Raw genomic sequence first — 16,105 nt, 5'->3', positions numbered from 1 at the left:
GACTGTTATGAGGCAACTGGGCTAGCAGTTTGAGTGAGCTCCAGATCAGTATAAAATCTGGACTTTTGTGAGTTCTTTCACAATAGTTTGCTGGTCCCAGAGGTATTGTGGCTGCCCACCCTAACACCCGTGTCTGGCTGCTGCTATTGTAGCTGTTTACTGAGAACAGCTCTTTGCCTGCCAGGCACATTTTCCGTTGCACAAAGGCGTGGGCATTTGGCAAACTATGCATACTTACGTGCGTGTGTGTGCTGTATTAGTGCATGCACCTGAAAGAGTTTATTTCACTGGTGAGCATGTGATGTACCACTGCACAAGCATGTTTGTTTATAGCATAGAAGAGTGTGCATGTAAGCTCAGAGCTGTGTGTGAGCTGGCTGTGGAGCGAGCAGTTCTGTTACCAGCGTGTTATTGACTGACGGCTTGGCTCGAGTGTTGCTAGGGGCTCGGCGTTAGAAGAAGTGGAGCCCTCGTATAGCCAAGTCGGGTCTAGAAACCCAGACGAGTCCAACTGTCCTCCTCCTGTGTATGTGTGAATGGGTTGTGTTTACGCAGCCGACAGCGTTTGGCAGGGAGTGGTGAGCGGCTGGTGTAGTACAGCTATTATCTGGGCTCAGGGGTGGAGAGAGATGGATGAGGACTTGGCCTAGAGTGGGTGGAAGGAGGGGAGGACCGAGGGGAGGGAGGGAGGGAGGCAAATCGGTGTTGTTTTTCCCTTTGACATTAGTCAAATTCTGCCAGTGCGCATATGTGCAACTGACATGACCATCCTTCTGGAAATGGTGCATGAGTTCATTTGTGTACACTTGCATTAGCTTGTATTGTTTGTGTTCCTTGTGGGTGTATTTTGCTCTAAGGAGGAACAGGTGTGTGTGCGTGTAAGCTGGCATGCCTGTAATTGTGAGCCTAGCTGACAGTTTGGGACTTTTTACAGAAAGAAGATGAATGCCAGTGGAGAAATTAACAGATGTCTGTTTGAGTGCGTGTGTGTGCATTTACGAGTGCACATGAAACCAGGTTATTGGAAGAAATCAGGTTAAACCAGGAAACAGGAGAATGTGTTCACATTATCAGAACTTTACATACAGCTGGTCAGTAATCAGATTTCTCTGCTCTGTTGTGTTTTTTAACTAATACCATCACGCTATACAGTTTCTCCTCCTGCTGTGTGCATGTCTCTCAGTATTAGGAATAATCTGCCTTTTAGCTGCTCTGACTTATTCATTGTAGCTTTGTTTTTAGGCAGATTTTGGATATTTATACTTTGGATAAAAGAACAGTTTCAGCATTCATCTTTTCTTTCATCCCACTGTATTGCCTTTCCAGTGCTGCGTTTCTTGTTTCCCTGTTCCCTCTTTGGCACGCACACTTGTAATATCCCTGTTAATCCTGTTAATCCATTTAAGTGTAAACTAGTGTCTGCAAAATAAGGTTTCATTCAAAATCAGGTTACTCCAGAAAAAGAACTACTACCAGGTTACTAAAGTAATGTTAACACACTTACTGTTTCTCTGGGCCCCTAGAGTCAATGTTTTGCTCTAAATCTGACACAAGAAGTGCATTCTCACCTAGACACGTGAGAGACACCCTTAAGCACAAAAAAAGCAGCACATGCTCTTCAGTGGCTACACAGGAGCAGATAATATGTCCATGTCTCCACCATAGCTTGACCTGTGAGTGAATGGGTACTTGCAGTAGCCTGTTATCATGCCTGGATTTATAAACTTCTGCCTCACGGTAAGAACATCTCCCATTTGCCATAAAACACTAGAGACAAAACCAAACAGACAGACAGACAGCCAGTTTGACAGGAAACAATCCAGCAAATGAATTAGGGGCTGTTTGGGATGATTTATCGCCTGTTTAGGAATGCTCGATCGACTCAGGTTAGCTGCTGTTAAGAGAACTGACTGGCTGGGTATTGCTTACGTTCCCAGTGATGTGTTCGTTCAGTGGTAATTGTCAAAATGTCAAAATGTACCTTTAATACTTCATGTATTAGTCTTATGTGGAACTTTGTTTTGTGACACCTCTAGAGACCGTAACGGAAGGAAATGAATCACTGTGTGGCTCAAAATCTGGCTGTCACATCAGTGATCTGAGCGCCTCCACCCAAACGGAGTTGGGCAACCTGTTGGCGGTTTGCTGCCAAGCAAAAGTGAAAAACTCTGATATGCATCACTGCTTCACTGAGACACTCAAAGCAGAAGTTTCTCAGAGTGGCTTTAATACCTTACAGGACTCTGTGGTTTTATGCCAGTTGAAGGGGACTGCTGATTCTCCAAAAGTTACTACTTATGCATGGATTGCTCACTCAGAAGTCAGGAAGCCACAGTCATTTTGTCACTGCTCTGCCAGTTTTGATCTTAGTCTCTCTGAGTTCTTCCTTCTGAACTTCTTCCAAGTGACTGTATAGAGGAAAATGCTGTGATAAATGTGTATTTGGCAGAGTAAAATCACAACAGCAATCAGTTAAAAAACTGGGTGCATGATTTAAAAAATTTTTTTTTAACAGTGATCTGCATCCTATGTAACGCCAAGTAAAAAGGCAAGAGAAACCGCTTTGTGTAGTGTGTGCAAACTCTTTGGCATGGACATTTACATGTTGAGTGGAAATGAACTGTGTGCTGCTAGTCGTGGGCGTGTTGTTCCTTCCAATAGGAGGTTTGCGTTTGCATGCTTTGGTGTGTGGTGCTTCCCCAATGTGCCGGAGTGAATACTACTGTTGTTGTTTACATTATCCGCCTTTCCACTCACTTCCTCTGACAGAGCAAGGCTGCAGCCACGGCTGGGCTACTTCTACTTTTGTAGGTTTCTATTGTTGTGGGGAGGAAGCAATAGCAATTGAACGAGCGCTAGTGGCCTTGCCAAAGACAGGCAGGTGAGAGCCAGGGCTACAGATGGTGAGAGGAAGTCTGGGAGGACGAGAAACAACCCGAGGATCAAAGACTCAGGGTTTCCCTCGATGACTGTTTTCTCCTCTCCTCTCTCTTCACCTCGCCTGCGCGCCTGTTTCTGCTCTCTGTCTGCTCCCTTGCCTGCCTGTGAACTGTCCTGTCTTCTTGACATGATCAATGGCCCAGCACTGTGCTGGGTTGCCAGGTTTGGGTTCACTCCTCAGTCACTGGAGGTGAGCTGTGCTCCTCTGTGGTGGGCAGATGAAGAGTCAGCTGGAGCTCACGGCAGGGATGAGCGGGTGCATTTTTTCCACAGATCTGCACTTGACTGTCTGGTTTTTCCAGCGCTGGTCATAAAAGGCCACTGACTGTCTGAAATATTTTTATTGACGTTATATTTTCTTCATTTTTTTCCTATCTTCTTGCACTGGTTTGGTACAAGGACATTTGAAGGAAACTTTATTTGCTGGGTTCATTGGGGACAGGCGGCTCAGCAGACGAGTTTGGCTGTTTGAAAGCAGCTTGTGTGTTTGTTGACAGGGCTGTGTGGTGCAGGAAAAGGGGGGTGCACGCTGCCAAATGTTTGCTTGGCTGACTCCATCAAGAAAATATCAAAAGGCCCTTTATGAGGTGCTGTAAAGAAGACCAGGTGTTTTAAGAACACCACCAGACTCCAAGGGTAATTCCACTTTTTAAAACATGCCCCGAGGATACATTCTTGTCCCACCTGCTGCCTTTCCTGCTTTTTTTATTTTTAAAGGAAAAAGGGGTAAAAAAGAAAAAGAAAAAAAAGGATAAAAATGTGCCTTGGCAGCAGCTTGTGGGCCATGTCACATTGTGTCATTCTCCAAAAGTCCACAGTTTTGTCATTAGTACTCACAGAAGCCATGAGCAAATGGGAAAATGTTTTTACTCAACATACTGGTCTGGCGTCAGATCGCATGCGTGCGTCACAAATGTTCATCGATGTTTCTCTCATTGCTTTCTTCTGGTTCCCAGAGACTGGGTTAAATTCCTGAAGGAATGTGTTTCTTAATATCTATTTTCAAATCTCAAACCCGAGCCATCTCCTGATCGGCCGTCTTCTTTTCCTATAAACCTCATTTCTAATGACGGCATAGTGATGCCTCTTTACAGGCGTGTTAGTGTGTCAGTCTGTGGGAGACCAGGTGATGAGCTTTCTGACAGCTGTTGAAAGGCGTTGCTACTGCTCATCACCTTTAATGAAAGTACCCCCCTCCCCTGTCAACACAGTCAGGAATTCCTCCCATTTTTCTCAGTGTTTTTTTTCCTCCACTTCTTTGTTTCTCTCGGTTATAGCCCAGTGCCATTTTGAGTGCTTGTGTAACTCATATGGGTTATATATAGGTTAAACAGAATAGCAATGGGAAATGAGAACACATGTATGGAGGTGTAGCAGTAAGGGATACTGAGAAGTGGCTACAAAAGCCAGTGACGAAGATCCTCCGGAAACGCTGGTACTGAAAAGAGGAAGGAAGCAGGTCTGTTGTGTGGGACCTTGTAGCAGAAGCCTCAAGAGTGATAGCAGGAAGACATGGGCAAAAACAAAACAGAGAAGGAGAGTATTATGTGCTGGCACCACTGACAAGGGTGTGGTACTACTTTCTTTTCCTCTTTCATGAAACCCACTTCTTTACAGAAACCTATTCGTGTGCTGATGGTCAGTCAGTCGTACCCTATGGTGCTGTAGCCTCTGCTATGGTGTAGAGGGCCAAAGGCACCCTTGAAAGCCCCACCTAGTGTGCCAGCAATTCTCCCAGCCCACTGTTCACCATCCTCTCCCAATCTGCTGTCCTTCTGCCACTACTCTCTGCCCAGTCCCCAACCCTCTTTTCACATTGAACCCTACTGTGTGCCCCTCTCTCCCCCTCTGCCTCAAAGTCTCGACAAGAGGTACAACTTTACAGGATCTTTAGTGAAAATAGAGGTGGAGACAAAGGCCATGCATGCCCGTGCTTGTAGTTTAGCACTAACAGGGAAAACATCAACAGAGTGAGTCGCACACATAGAGGAGGGGGTGTTTTAATGGGGAACACTGGAATTCAGTGGTGCACTGTTACAAACAGTCCGGGCATTTGCAAGTGAAATATACACTACAGAGACAGAGCAGAGCCGCTGGCTGGAGCTGCACGTGAATACTGGACAAGCACAAAAATCAACACCTACACATATCCTACAGATGTATTGCACTGTGAGTGCACTGTGCCCAGACAGAATACGTCTAAGCGTTTGCTCTCACATGCCAAGGCTAGAACTTTTGGAACAGTGTCGCACTGAAGATTCAATCACTCCAACAGGTCACGTACACAAAATCTGCAAGCCTATTGTGAAAGAATACTTGTTACAGTGCCAGAATGTCATATGCTACTCAGTTAAAAGGAGTGTGTTGCAACACAAAACAGGAGCTGCATAGTCATGCGTTTGCTCACATACATTAGAAACACTCCTTTTTCCAGCTGAGTGAACAGCAGGCAGCCTCAGTGTTGCCAGGAAGTCCTCTGATTTTTGTCTTTTTTCTTTAGTATTTCTCCTTGTTCTGGTTTTCTTTTCTCTTTTGTTGGATCTCTTGATACTAAAGGGAGTTTGATTGGCCCGGTTAACTTGACCTAGAATTCACTGTAATTGACCTAGTTGAATTCACCTTCAGCTGCACAGCTATTTCTGTCTCGTGCAGTTATATTTCACATCTAATGAGGCTGTGGTGAATGCTGCAATGCTCATCCCACTCACGCTGAAGTATTTTAGTGTAATGTTGCTGTGTGTTTGTAGTTTGTAGCCACTGAGTGTGTATATGGGACCAACTTGCTCAGTGGCAGCGGGACCACTTGTGCACAGCAATGCAACACGGGATCAGAGAATAAACTGATACTTAGCAGGAAGCTAACAGTGACTGTTGATAACTTAACTATACCTTCTTCTTGCCTTTCTTTTTCTTCTTCTCCTCCCCCAACAGCAGCACCCATACCACCTACCCCTCTTCTCATCTATCTGTCATCAGCTCACAGGCCTTAGACAGCGGATTGTCATGCAAATGGTGCCCCAAGCCTCAAAGCGCTGATAAGGAGGGCCTCTCATTTCACTGGGCTTTGTTTTCTAAACAGTGATGAGCTGAGTTGAAGAGACTGAGAAAAGGGGCTCGGGGTAGCTGTCTGAATGGGCCCTCTGACTGTGGCGCCCTGGGGTAAGTGGTACAGGGGATTTGGATGGAGTAGGCTGAATGAGGCAAAGTCTTGGAGGCGGATTCAGGAGTCATGTTCTCTGGCAGAACCCAGGTTCAACGTGTTGACAGAGCCTGATGTATTTTCTCTGTCACCGCTGCCCGGGTTTTCTCCAAGATGGACTTTCTCTCTTTGGCCCGCTTTCTTTATCCATTTAGACGGTGTCAGTCAGTGTTCGTTACTTGACGCCACATATGGTTTGTCCTTTTCTAAGGGGTTGTCAGCGCTCCGTCTGGAGCCTCATTTGCTGCTGTTATTATTGCATAAACAGTGGTTCATGGCGCGTTCAGAGGGTTTCTGTTCTCCCACTGACCCTGCCGTTTTGTTACATTCTGGCCAAGGAGATATGAGACTTGCTGTAGAAACATTCAGGGGGTGTAAACTTTGGATTTTAGATTGATTTGTGCATTTGGCTTTGGGATTGGTCTAAAAACTAATGGAAAACATCTTTGTCTTCAGCAAAATGAGGTTTTCAAAGGAGGACTGTGGATTTCTGAAGAGTCGCATTTAAAAATGCATATGAAAAACAGATGTTTAGGCAGCAGGCAACAAATAAAAAATGTCTGACGTATTTCTGTTACTATCATTAATGAGGTAGTTGCAGGCCAGTCAGAGCAGCTACAGCAGAAGTAGTAGTAATCGTCAACTTGGTCTTGAACAAGACTTGCCCTCAGGAGCAACTTTGTCCTCCCCCTCTCCCTCCCCTCCTCTTCCCCTTTCTCTGTTTTATATCAAATTCCTCTTTTTACGCCCTCTTTTTTTCTCTCCTTTTTGAAGTCTCCTCTCTCTAGTAAAAAAAGCCATGCTGGTGGCTTTTGATTCTGCTTTGGGTGTGAGAGGGGGGAGCAAGTTGGGGGGGGGGGGGGGGGGGGGGGGGGGGGGGTTGTAGGTTAAGTTTAGGCAAGTCCTCTGTGCTTTCCATTGAAGGTGCTGGGGAGAGGGGGGGGCAGTAAAAGTTAGAATTTTAGAGCCTGCCTGTTTTTTATTTTATGATTGGCTTTTTCTCTCTCTCTCTCTCTCTTTTTACGGGCTGTGAGCTACAGCTGGTGGTGTGAATAGCTGTCCAAGGTGACCGAGTCCCAATAAAGTGCAGGCCAGCCGGGCTGGGGCCTCCAGTCCAGCCATGGGATTGCCTTTATAAGCCAACTTACGAGCCTAGTCCTCTGTTAAAACCTGGCAGGGCTGCACTGAGGAATTTAGGGCCAGGAAACGAGAAAAATAGGGTTTGTGTGTCAGGGGATGGTGGTGGGATGCAGAGTAGGGGGTTGAAGTTAGAGGGTGACCAAGGGTGAAAGTGTTTGTGTGCAAGTATGTGTCTGTGTGTGTTTGTGTGTGCATGGGGGGGGTGTATGTGTGTCCGTGACTTTGTGCAGGCTAGCATGTGTGGTTAGCATCTTATATTTCTCAGGGGAAGTATGGAATCCATACCCTGCACACTTGAACTTTCCAAAAGAGCCTATATGGGGTCCACTTTGGAATATATAAGTGTAATGTACCATATCAAGTATGTGACTCGAGTAAGCACTGATGTCACAGCTGTGCCCCAGTTTTTGAGACATAGAATCAGGGCTCTGCACCAGCTTTGCGTGTCCGTGCATTTGTCATGTGCCTGTGCTGTGCGTGCAAGATGTTCACATGAGCTGTTGTCAATGTGTGGAATGAGGAAAAGCCAGCTTTGACTCTTGACTTTTCTCAACTCATTAGCTCGCTCTGTTACCTGTCCTTATCAAAGAACCTGTCAGACACTGTCAGTTACATCTTAGTGATGTAAAAAGCAGTTTTCTCACAGCTGTCAAAGAGCCCTTCTTCTCTTATTTATTGTCTTTACATAGACAATAAATAAGAGAAGACAATATGACAATATGTTCTATGCGATATCCCCAAAGGGCCCCTGAGTTTGGCTCCTTAATGATAATTGGTACCAGGAAATAGGAACACTTCCTTGATAGTTCATATGTTATTTATCTTTTGAGACTTAAGTGTGTCTCACTCCACGTCCAGGCAAAATGTTTACCAAGCGAGCATGACTGTTAATCAGTGTCTGTTGGTGGAACCTCAGTCATATCTGTCGTGTCATTTCTTAGTGTGGTTATCTATCCACATCTGCTACATGTATTCACAACTCCACATGTGGCATTTGCAGAGTTAGTAATAGCTGTAAGATAATGACTAGTAACTGATCATGTGCTCCACTGTCTTTTCTTTCCATGTTCACAGCGGTGGAGACCCAGAGCAACAGCTCAGAGGAGATGGTACCCAGTTCTCCGTCTCCACCTCCCCCACCTCGAGTCTACAAGCCCTGCTTTGTGTGCCAGGACAAGTCCTCCGGGTACCACTACGGGGTCAGCTCATGTGAAGGCTGCAAGGTGAGAAGAACCAATCTTTTGAACACTGGGTTTTCTGAAATAAAAAAAAATTTGATTCTCTGTTTTGCATTCACATGATAAAAGAGGGATGGACAAAGGGCAGGCTGAAAGAGATACAGCGATATGTCACAGCCTTTATAATGATAACTGTATTGCACATTCTCCCTTGCTCTCTTCCCTTTTGTGTCTTGCTTCCTGATGTTCCAGGGTTTCTTCCGTCGCAGTATCCAGAAGAACATGGTGTACACTTGCCACCGAGACAAAAACTGTCAGATCAACAAGGTCACACGCAACCGTTGTCAGTACTGCAGGCTGCAGAAGTGCTTCGAGGTCGGCATGTCCAAGGAAGGTGAGTCCCCCAGCGTTGAAGATATAGAGAGACCCGTTTGGAAAACAGGGTCACTCTCTCACTTGCACATAGAGACTGAGAAACTAGGCAGCAAAGACAGAAGCAGATGATGAGCCTACCAGGGGTGGTGATCAGGGTGAGGCTGGGCACTGTACCAATCATATGACTAATCCCTTTACAAAATGAATCTGACTTCCTGTTTCACCACAAAACCTCGCCCCTCTGGCCAGCACACAGACACTGCTTTCATTCATAAAGACAACACGGGAGAAAACAAGATTTGGGAGTTTTGACCAACGTATTGAGAACAGGATTCACGCCATTTGCGTAATCAGAAACACCAGCTTGTTGGGGGGGGGGCTTTTTATTTCAACCTTTTGTGTAGCCAGCTGCGTGTAAGTGGCAGTTTCTTGCCCTTCATGAAGCCCGGGGGACATGTATGTGGGTGTAATGTTTGTGTGGGATGTGTGTTAAGACCGGGATCACATTGTGCCTCTGCTATTACTGGATATCCTGAGAGGAAGGAAAGTATGGGAGGAGGAGGAGGTGGTGGGAGAAGAGGCAGAGAGAGGGAGAGAGCGTACTGGCTTATGTGCACCGGTCAAGTGGATAGAGAGATGGACAAGGAAGCCAGCGGGTGATAAGAAGGAGATAGCCAGTGTCCGTGCCGGGCCTCAAGGAAATATGTTAATGCTGTTAAGAGCAGAAAGGTTCTGGTTTCCACTAGCGTGTAACATCTCCTTGGCAGCGGTGAAAGACACTAAACATGAATGCTGAGTTTGTTTTCAAATGTCATTACAGATAGATTAAATTAACTTTCTGTATGAGCTTTAACACTGTATGTGGAACAAATTTTGTACAAGGTAGTGACGAATATGTCTCCAAACCACTGTTTATTTTTCTCCCCTTTACATAGCGGTGCGCAATGACAGAAACAAGAAGAAGAAAGATGTGAAGGAGGAGGTTGTTCTTCCGGAGAGCTATGAGCTAAGTGGAGAGCTAGAGGAGCTAGTCAATAAAGTCAGCAAAGCTCACCAAGAAACTTTCCCATCACTTTGCCAACTGGGCAAATACACCACCGTAAGTCGTGCACATAAACCCCTATCTTTCACTGCTGCATTTGGAAACTTTCTCTCAGCTACGTCAGCAGTGAATGCTCCCAGATTGCATGCTTATGAAAATTCGCAGTAACTTTCCCAACATAGTGGTGGCTTAACTAATGCAGTTCCCCATTTAGCCATCTGTGTGGCCTCGGAATGATTGATGCAACATGTAAATGGAATTCTTTCCCCACAGTTGACTGATGTAAAATGTAAATGTGAGGCTTGGTGAATCTTGCCTTTGATACAAACGTGGTTGCACACCTCCTCTTGCATGACATGCTGAACTGTGGGTGTTTTTGTTTGTTCAGAACTCCAGCTCGGACCATCGAGTCCAGCTCGATCTAGGGCTATGGGACAAGTTTAGTGAGCTCTCCACCAAATGCATCATCAAGATAGTAGAATTTGCCAAGCGGCTGCCAGGTTTCACCAGCCTCACCATTGCTGACCAAATCACTCTGCTTAAGTCCGCCTGCCTGGACATACTGGTGAGGAGCTTTTGTTTTCCCTTCTGCCCTCTTCACTCACTTTTTGTAAATAAATGATTCTGTCAAAGCTTATGCTGAAATATGGGTATGCTTCCACCCGGTGGTAAGAAGTGGCAGTGCATTCAAGTTTGCCCAGATAATGCAAAATCTATCATATAAATATACACAACCAGACTGCCTCTGGAGTAGTTGGCTATCATTTTTAGCTACTGCAGATATTTTTAGTGTTGTAAGAAGTCATATTACACTACTTTACATTTTATTTAAATTTTTTAATGTTCAAAAAGTTTTACACCTTGTTTTGCTTTTCAGATGCTGAGAATCTGCACACGCTACACTCCAGAACAGGACACTATGACGTTCTCAGATGGCCTGACTCTGAACCGGACTCAGATGCACAATGCGGGCTTTGGACCGCTTACAGACCTGGTTTTTGCCTTTGCAGGCCAACTTCTACCCCTGGAGATGGATGATACAGAAACCGGTCTCCTCAGCGCCATCTGCCTCATCTGTGGAGGTACCGCAGCATGCACCTACTCTTGATTGGTCTGTTATAAAGAGGAAAGGACTTTAACAAAATAAAAGTTAAACATAATTGATTTTTGTATGTAAGAGATTATTTAAAACTGTGCCATTTATTTAAAAAAAAGAGAGAATGAGAACATATGTTTGCTGCTTTTTTCACTAGACCGCATGGATTTAGAAGAGCCCCAGAAAGTGGATAAGCTACAGGAGCCTCTGCTTGAGGCTTTGAAGATCTATGCCCGCCGTCGCCGCCCCAACAAACCCCACATGTTCCCACGCATGCTGATGAAGATCACTGACCTCAGGGGCATCAGTACGAAGGGTAAGAATGGAGAGAGTGCTTTCTAAGATTGAACTCTGTACACTTTCCTAAGGTCCTTGCCAGAAGAATACATCTTTTACAGGACACTCTACTAGTTCAGCTTCACTCTTCGTTTTATTCTTTATGATGTGTCCATGTATTTTGAGAGGTAATTATATAAATTATCCACAAACGCCTTGCTTCTATTTTCAGGTGCAGAGAGAGCTATCACTCTGAAGATGGAGATCCCAGGGCCGATGCCTCCTTTGATCAGGGAAATGCTCGAGAATCCGGAGGCCTTCGACGACCAAACAGAGAGCAATGAGAGCCCGCCGCCTCCACCACCGCCCCCACCACCACCCGCGCCTCCAGCCCTGGTTCTAAAGCAGGAGGCTGAGGATGAGGACGACAGCTGGGCCACCGAAAACGGCAGCGAGCCATCACCAGAAGAGGAGGATGAAGACGACGACGACGATGTGGGAGATGAAGATCGAGACAGGGGCTCGGACAGTGACGGGGAGCCCTGGGTGTTTTAACTTCCATAGATGGGTTGAGGAAAGGCCTTGCTCGGAGGGCGCAGTGAAAAGAGCATTTCATACATAGACACACAGATTCATCACACGCATACACACACACACACACATGCATACAAGCATATAAGTAAACATACACATATATAGCACAACCTCATTCACTCTTCCACCTCAAGAAAATGCTGGCCTTCCCTTCTCCCTCTCTCTCTCCTGACTGCACATCATTGTGTCCTCCTCAACTGAGCACAGCAGAGCCTTAAGCGTATAGACATTTCTAACTCAGGCCACACGGTCCATGACAAGTGAAATGCAGAAAAAATGAGAGGTCAAGGGAGAGATGACGGTAAACCAGATGAACTCCTGGCACGGCCAAGAGAGAAGTTAACGTGACAAAAAGAACATAACCTCTTTGAGAAAGCTAAATGTTTGTTGTTTTCTCCCCCTTACCCCCCTTACTATTGTTGTTTATATCTAAACAGGGGAGCCTCCAAACTAGACACCAGAACTAAGCAGTTGACTTTGATTGATTACAACAAGCACATTTGTCAAACGAAAAGCAAGAGTACAGGGCAAAGCCAAATTGAGTATGCAACTCTTTTGTTGTTATTTTTAAAGATTGTTTTCATTCTTTTTTTTTCCTTTTTTCAGTTTATGAATAAGTCCATACATATCTATATACCATTATATTTTGTTTTTTATTTGTTATTCTGGTTTTATATATGAATCCTTTAGACAAGTTTTTATCTTTGAAGAGCTTTCCTGAGAAGATATTCAGAGGGAAAGAAGGGTAATCAGAACTGGCTGGGTCTTCCTTATCAGCTACATATGCTTAGCTCGGGCTTCTTGGAGCACTTTGGCTCACTGTGGATGATAATCAACCCAGGACTTTCTTTTTTGTTGCAGTGACTTAACCAGTTTCTGTTATCAGGTAATTGGCATTATTCTTTTATGCTGTTGTTGCGGCCAGCATGTGCTGTCAGTGCAGGAAGTAAGTATCTTTGTGCCAAAGTTAGGAACAGTCATCTGTGGAGCATGAGTTTAACTACTGGCAGGGACTCCAGATACAATCCAGCGGTCCTCATGGCAGAATGCTCACTCACATATGCACTAAAAACACACTCTAATTATCTTGGACAGAATATCCACAAAAGCGCAGAACAAACATACACACTCCTTTCGCTCTATGCTGAGTGGTAGCAGATGTGCCAACCTGGCACAAAGTGCCGGGATCGGAGATTTAGACTTGACCCTATATATGTAGCACTTTTGTGATCATCTGTTTAAGCAAGGCACATCTCTTCCATTAAGTATAGAGCAGCTGTCTGTGAGCATATATCCCAGTTAGCATGTCAAAACTGATGGTAACATCAACATATTAAATACGACGGATCTTAGAGCACTCCCTGATGATATCAGTAGATTAGCACACTCATTCAACACAGATAAAAACATCCAAACATACTAGTATCATATGCATCAACACAACCATTAAAGGCATATGCAAAGCAGGAATCTTTATGGAAGACATTTTGGAATCAGACTCAGGGCTTTTCAGTAAGGACCAAACCCTAGCTGCTTCCCAGCATGCTAGAAACAGGCAATATTTATGCGTGCATTCTTGACTATGCGATTCTCAACCCCACTTTGTGTAAATAGAAGATGACAAGTCTGAAAAACAGCATGGATACCAGTCTGACTCTCCACAGAGCGAGGAGGGACCACCATCATCGTCATCCTCATCATAATCACCGTCCCACCTGCGTTCACACTGGTATCCATGCAGGAAACTGCCCTCTCATCCCAAAAAGCCATTATATCATCTTGTCTTCTTGTGTATATTCTCACTTTTTTGAAGAAGAAGAACAGTGGAGGATTATGTGTTCTCATGTATCATTTCTTTATTGCCAAAATGTCACAGTGGGCGATCAGCTTGGAAAGCACGGCTGATATACAGTACAGAGGTTTTTTCTCTCCCTCTTTGAAGCAATACGAACATAGTTTCTGTAGCAGCGAGAGGTCCCATCCTCTAAATATGGGCAGGTCTCCTCATTGTGTGTGTGTGTGTGTGTGTGTGTGTATGTGTGCGTGGGTGTACACATGAGTATGAATGCTTTAGAAAGTTTTCAGTCATGGGTGGATGTCCTTGGCATGGTGCTGTCACACAGAAACTCTTGTGTGACCTCATCCTTTCTCTCTCTGCTAGGCCGTCACGGTGATAGTGACGGTAATGCAGGCAAAACTTTGAGATTATGTTATGTGTTATGTTATTGTTTTTTTTTTTCAACATGGCCAAGGTGTTGTTCTTCCTCTGTTTATGTCAACTCTTGTCATACAAAGAAAAGCCATATAAACAGTGAGAGGCACAATAAACTACTTTTGAGAGATTCCTGGACTTTTCTTTATTACCATTTCTTTGTGCTAAAAATGATGTGATGCGTAAGTTCGCTTATACCAGTGTCAAACTTATGAAACACAGTAAGCTGCACTTTTGAATGAACATAATCATTCATTACTGGGGTGCAGCAGTAGAGGGAGCTCTTGCACTGTGACTGTAGGGTGTGCTGCATGCAGCTGCGTTTACTGCTTCGAGGATAAGGCCAGGGTCTGTTGGGTCATGGAGAGCTGTGGGTGCAGAGGCTAATAAATCACAGCCTCCTGCTGAACAAGGACATCAGATAAAGGTCTGTTCCTAAGATTTGTTCACTCTGCAGTTAAAGGAGTGCAGGTGGCAGCATAAAAATCATCAGAGAACGACTCTTTTCCTCTGCTTTCATCTCACTGTGATCAGAAAGTTAAAGTATATCTAGCCATGAATTCTTTAATGAAAGCTGTATGAGAAGGCTGCAACAGCACAATAAATTATCTCAGTTTTTAGATGCATTACATGATATATCAATTATTATTTGGTGCTATTAAGCTTTGGCTCAAATGAAATAAGATAAAATTAAATTTGACTGTGCAAATTTGTGGTAAGCATGTTTAAAAAAAAATTTTACGCCCAAGTATTAATCATAAAATCCATTCATAATGAAAATATCATTTAGCTTCTGCATAGCTGTTAATGTGGCTCATGTTAGAGGTCTGCTGGAGGAAATGAAAGCGATTCTTTCACAGTCAGTAAGCTGTTCAAGCCAGTGCGCTCAAATTATACTGAAACTGTGTGAAATTTGAACTTGCAGAAGTGATCCAGCACTCGCTAATGGCCTGTGAAAGGACATTCAGTCACTGAACTCAAATCAAAAGCTTTGTCAGAGTATGCTGTGCAAACTTTAAACCAAGCAAATAAATAAAACAAGGAAAGGCCTTGTTAAGAAGAGGTTTTTTTTAAGAGGACCAAAAATCAGCCCGTGTGTCTGTGTCAAGGTTATACTGCCTATCTTTACTGTATCACTGCTGCTGATATGATCACTCACTCGCACAAGAGCGGGAATCCTCTTTATAAAGGGCTTCTGACAGTAAACCTTTTCTTTTTAAAACCGTGCCAAGTTGATACTAATGCCACACCTTTATTTCATTAATAGAAAGAGAGAATCAGAGCAGGGTGATAAACAGAGATGAGATTCTATCAATTATATGATTGCTTTAATTATCATTAAAGACAGATCAATAACACCAGACTGGAATTAAAATAAGGCCCATACATTATACACTATTTTACAAGGAACAATCAAATTGCCTCATATACTGAACCCTGGAAGGTGTTGCCATGGGAACCCATGCGAAGGTTTGGGCATGCTTGGGGGGAATTTAAAGGAGCCGGTTTAGTTTTCTATATGCTCATCCTCACACATTAGTGACGGTTGATTAAATAATTACTTGAGATGGGTAGGCTTATTCATTTGAAGTTAAAGAATGGAAATGTGACACCTAGAGGTACAACTTCACAATGATTTAATAAAGTGTGAGAAAAAAATCACCCTTGTAATATTCTTACAACCAAAGGACATCAATTATTAAAAATAGTAAAGAATCCATAAAAGCAGGCCATGAGTGTGGCATACCAACGAATATCATTTGAATATTTAAACCCACACTGATATCCCGCTGCACATCTGAGCTGTAGCTACAACTCGGTCAACACACAGGAGAGATAATGGACCAGCAGCAGCTGCAGGGCTTCAGAGAGTGATCTGCAGGATAAAGCTCAGTGAACCCAAATGCTTCTGGCAGCAGTTAGTGAGGAAGGTGCTGGGCTCGGGGTGTGATAAAGGCAGAGAGTGTTGGTGCATGTGACCCAGGTTTGATGTGATAAAAAACTGTAGGGTCTTTCTGTGTGCACCTGAAGCTATATACAAGACAGAGAGGTG

The 16,105-nt window shown here is 44.3% G+C and overlaps 1 protein-coding gene across 3 annotated transcripts in view; it reads left to right on the top strand.

The window, feature by feature from the left end:
• The window catches only part of rarga (retinoic acid receptor gamma a), a 41,681-nt gene extending 27,499 nt beyond the window's left edge, over window positions 1-14,182 (top strand). For 2 of the 3 annotated variants that reach the window (XM_063465407.1, XM_063465408.1), the window contains 7 exons: window positions 8,354-8,502; window positions 8,710-8,851; window positions 9,768-9,931; window positions 10,263-10,439; window positions 10,752-10,956; window positions 11,128-11,286; window positions 11,479-14,182. In XM_063465407.1, the coding sequence (XP_063321477.1) occupies window positions 8,354-8,502; window positions 8,710-8,851; window positions 9,768-9,931; window positions 10,263-10,439; window positions 10,752-10,956; window positions 11,128-11,286; window positions 11,479-11,801 (1,319 nt within the window). In that variant the 3' untranslated portion in view covers window positions 11,802-14,182. Of the gene's footprint in view, window positions 1-6,083; window positions 6,100-8,353; window positions 8,503-8,709; window positions 8,852-9,767; window positions 9,932-10,262; window positions 10,440-10,751; window positions 10,957-11,127; window positions 11,287-11,478 lie in introns of those variants that run through there. The other variant, XM_063465409.1, reaches the window with a different exon arrangement.
• Window positions 14,183-16,105: the final 1,923 nt, after the last annotated feature.

Source organism: Pelmatolapia mariae, linkage group LG20 (genome assembly GCF_036321145.2).
Source record: "Pelmatolapia mariae isolate MD_Pm_ZW linkage group LG20, Pm_UMD_F_2, whole genome shotgun sequence".
Taxonomy (NCBI): domain Eukaryota; kingdom Metazoa; phylum Chordata; class Actinopteri; order Cichliformes; family Cichlidae; genus Pelmatolapia; species Pelmatolapia mariae.
The sequence above is the reverse complement of the archived record's forward strand: the minus strand, read 5'-3'. Positions and strand labels throughout refer to the sequence as shown.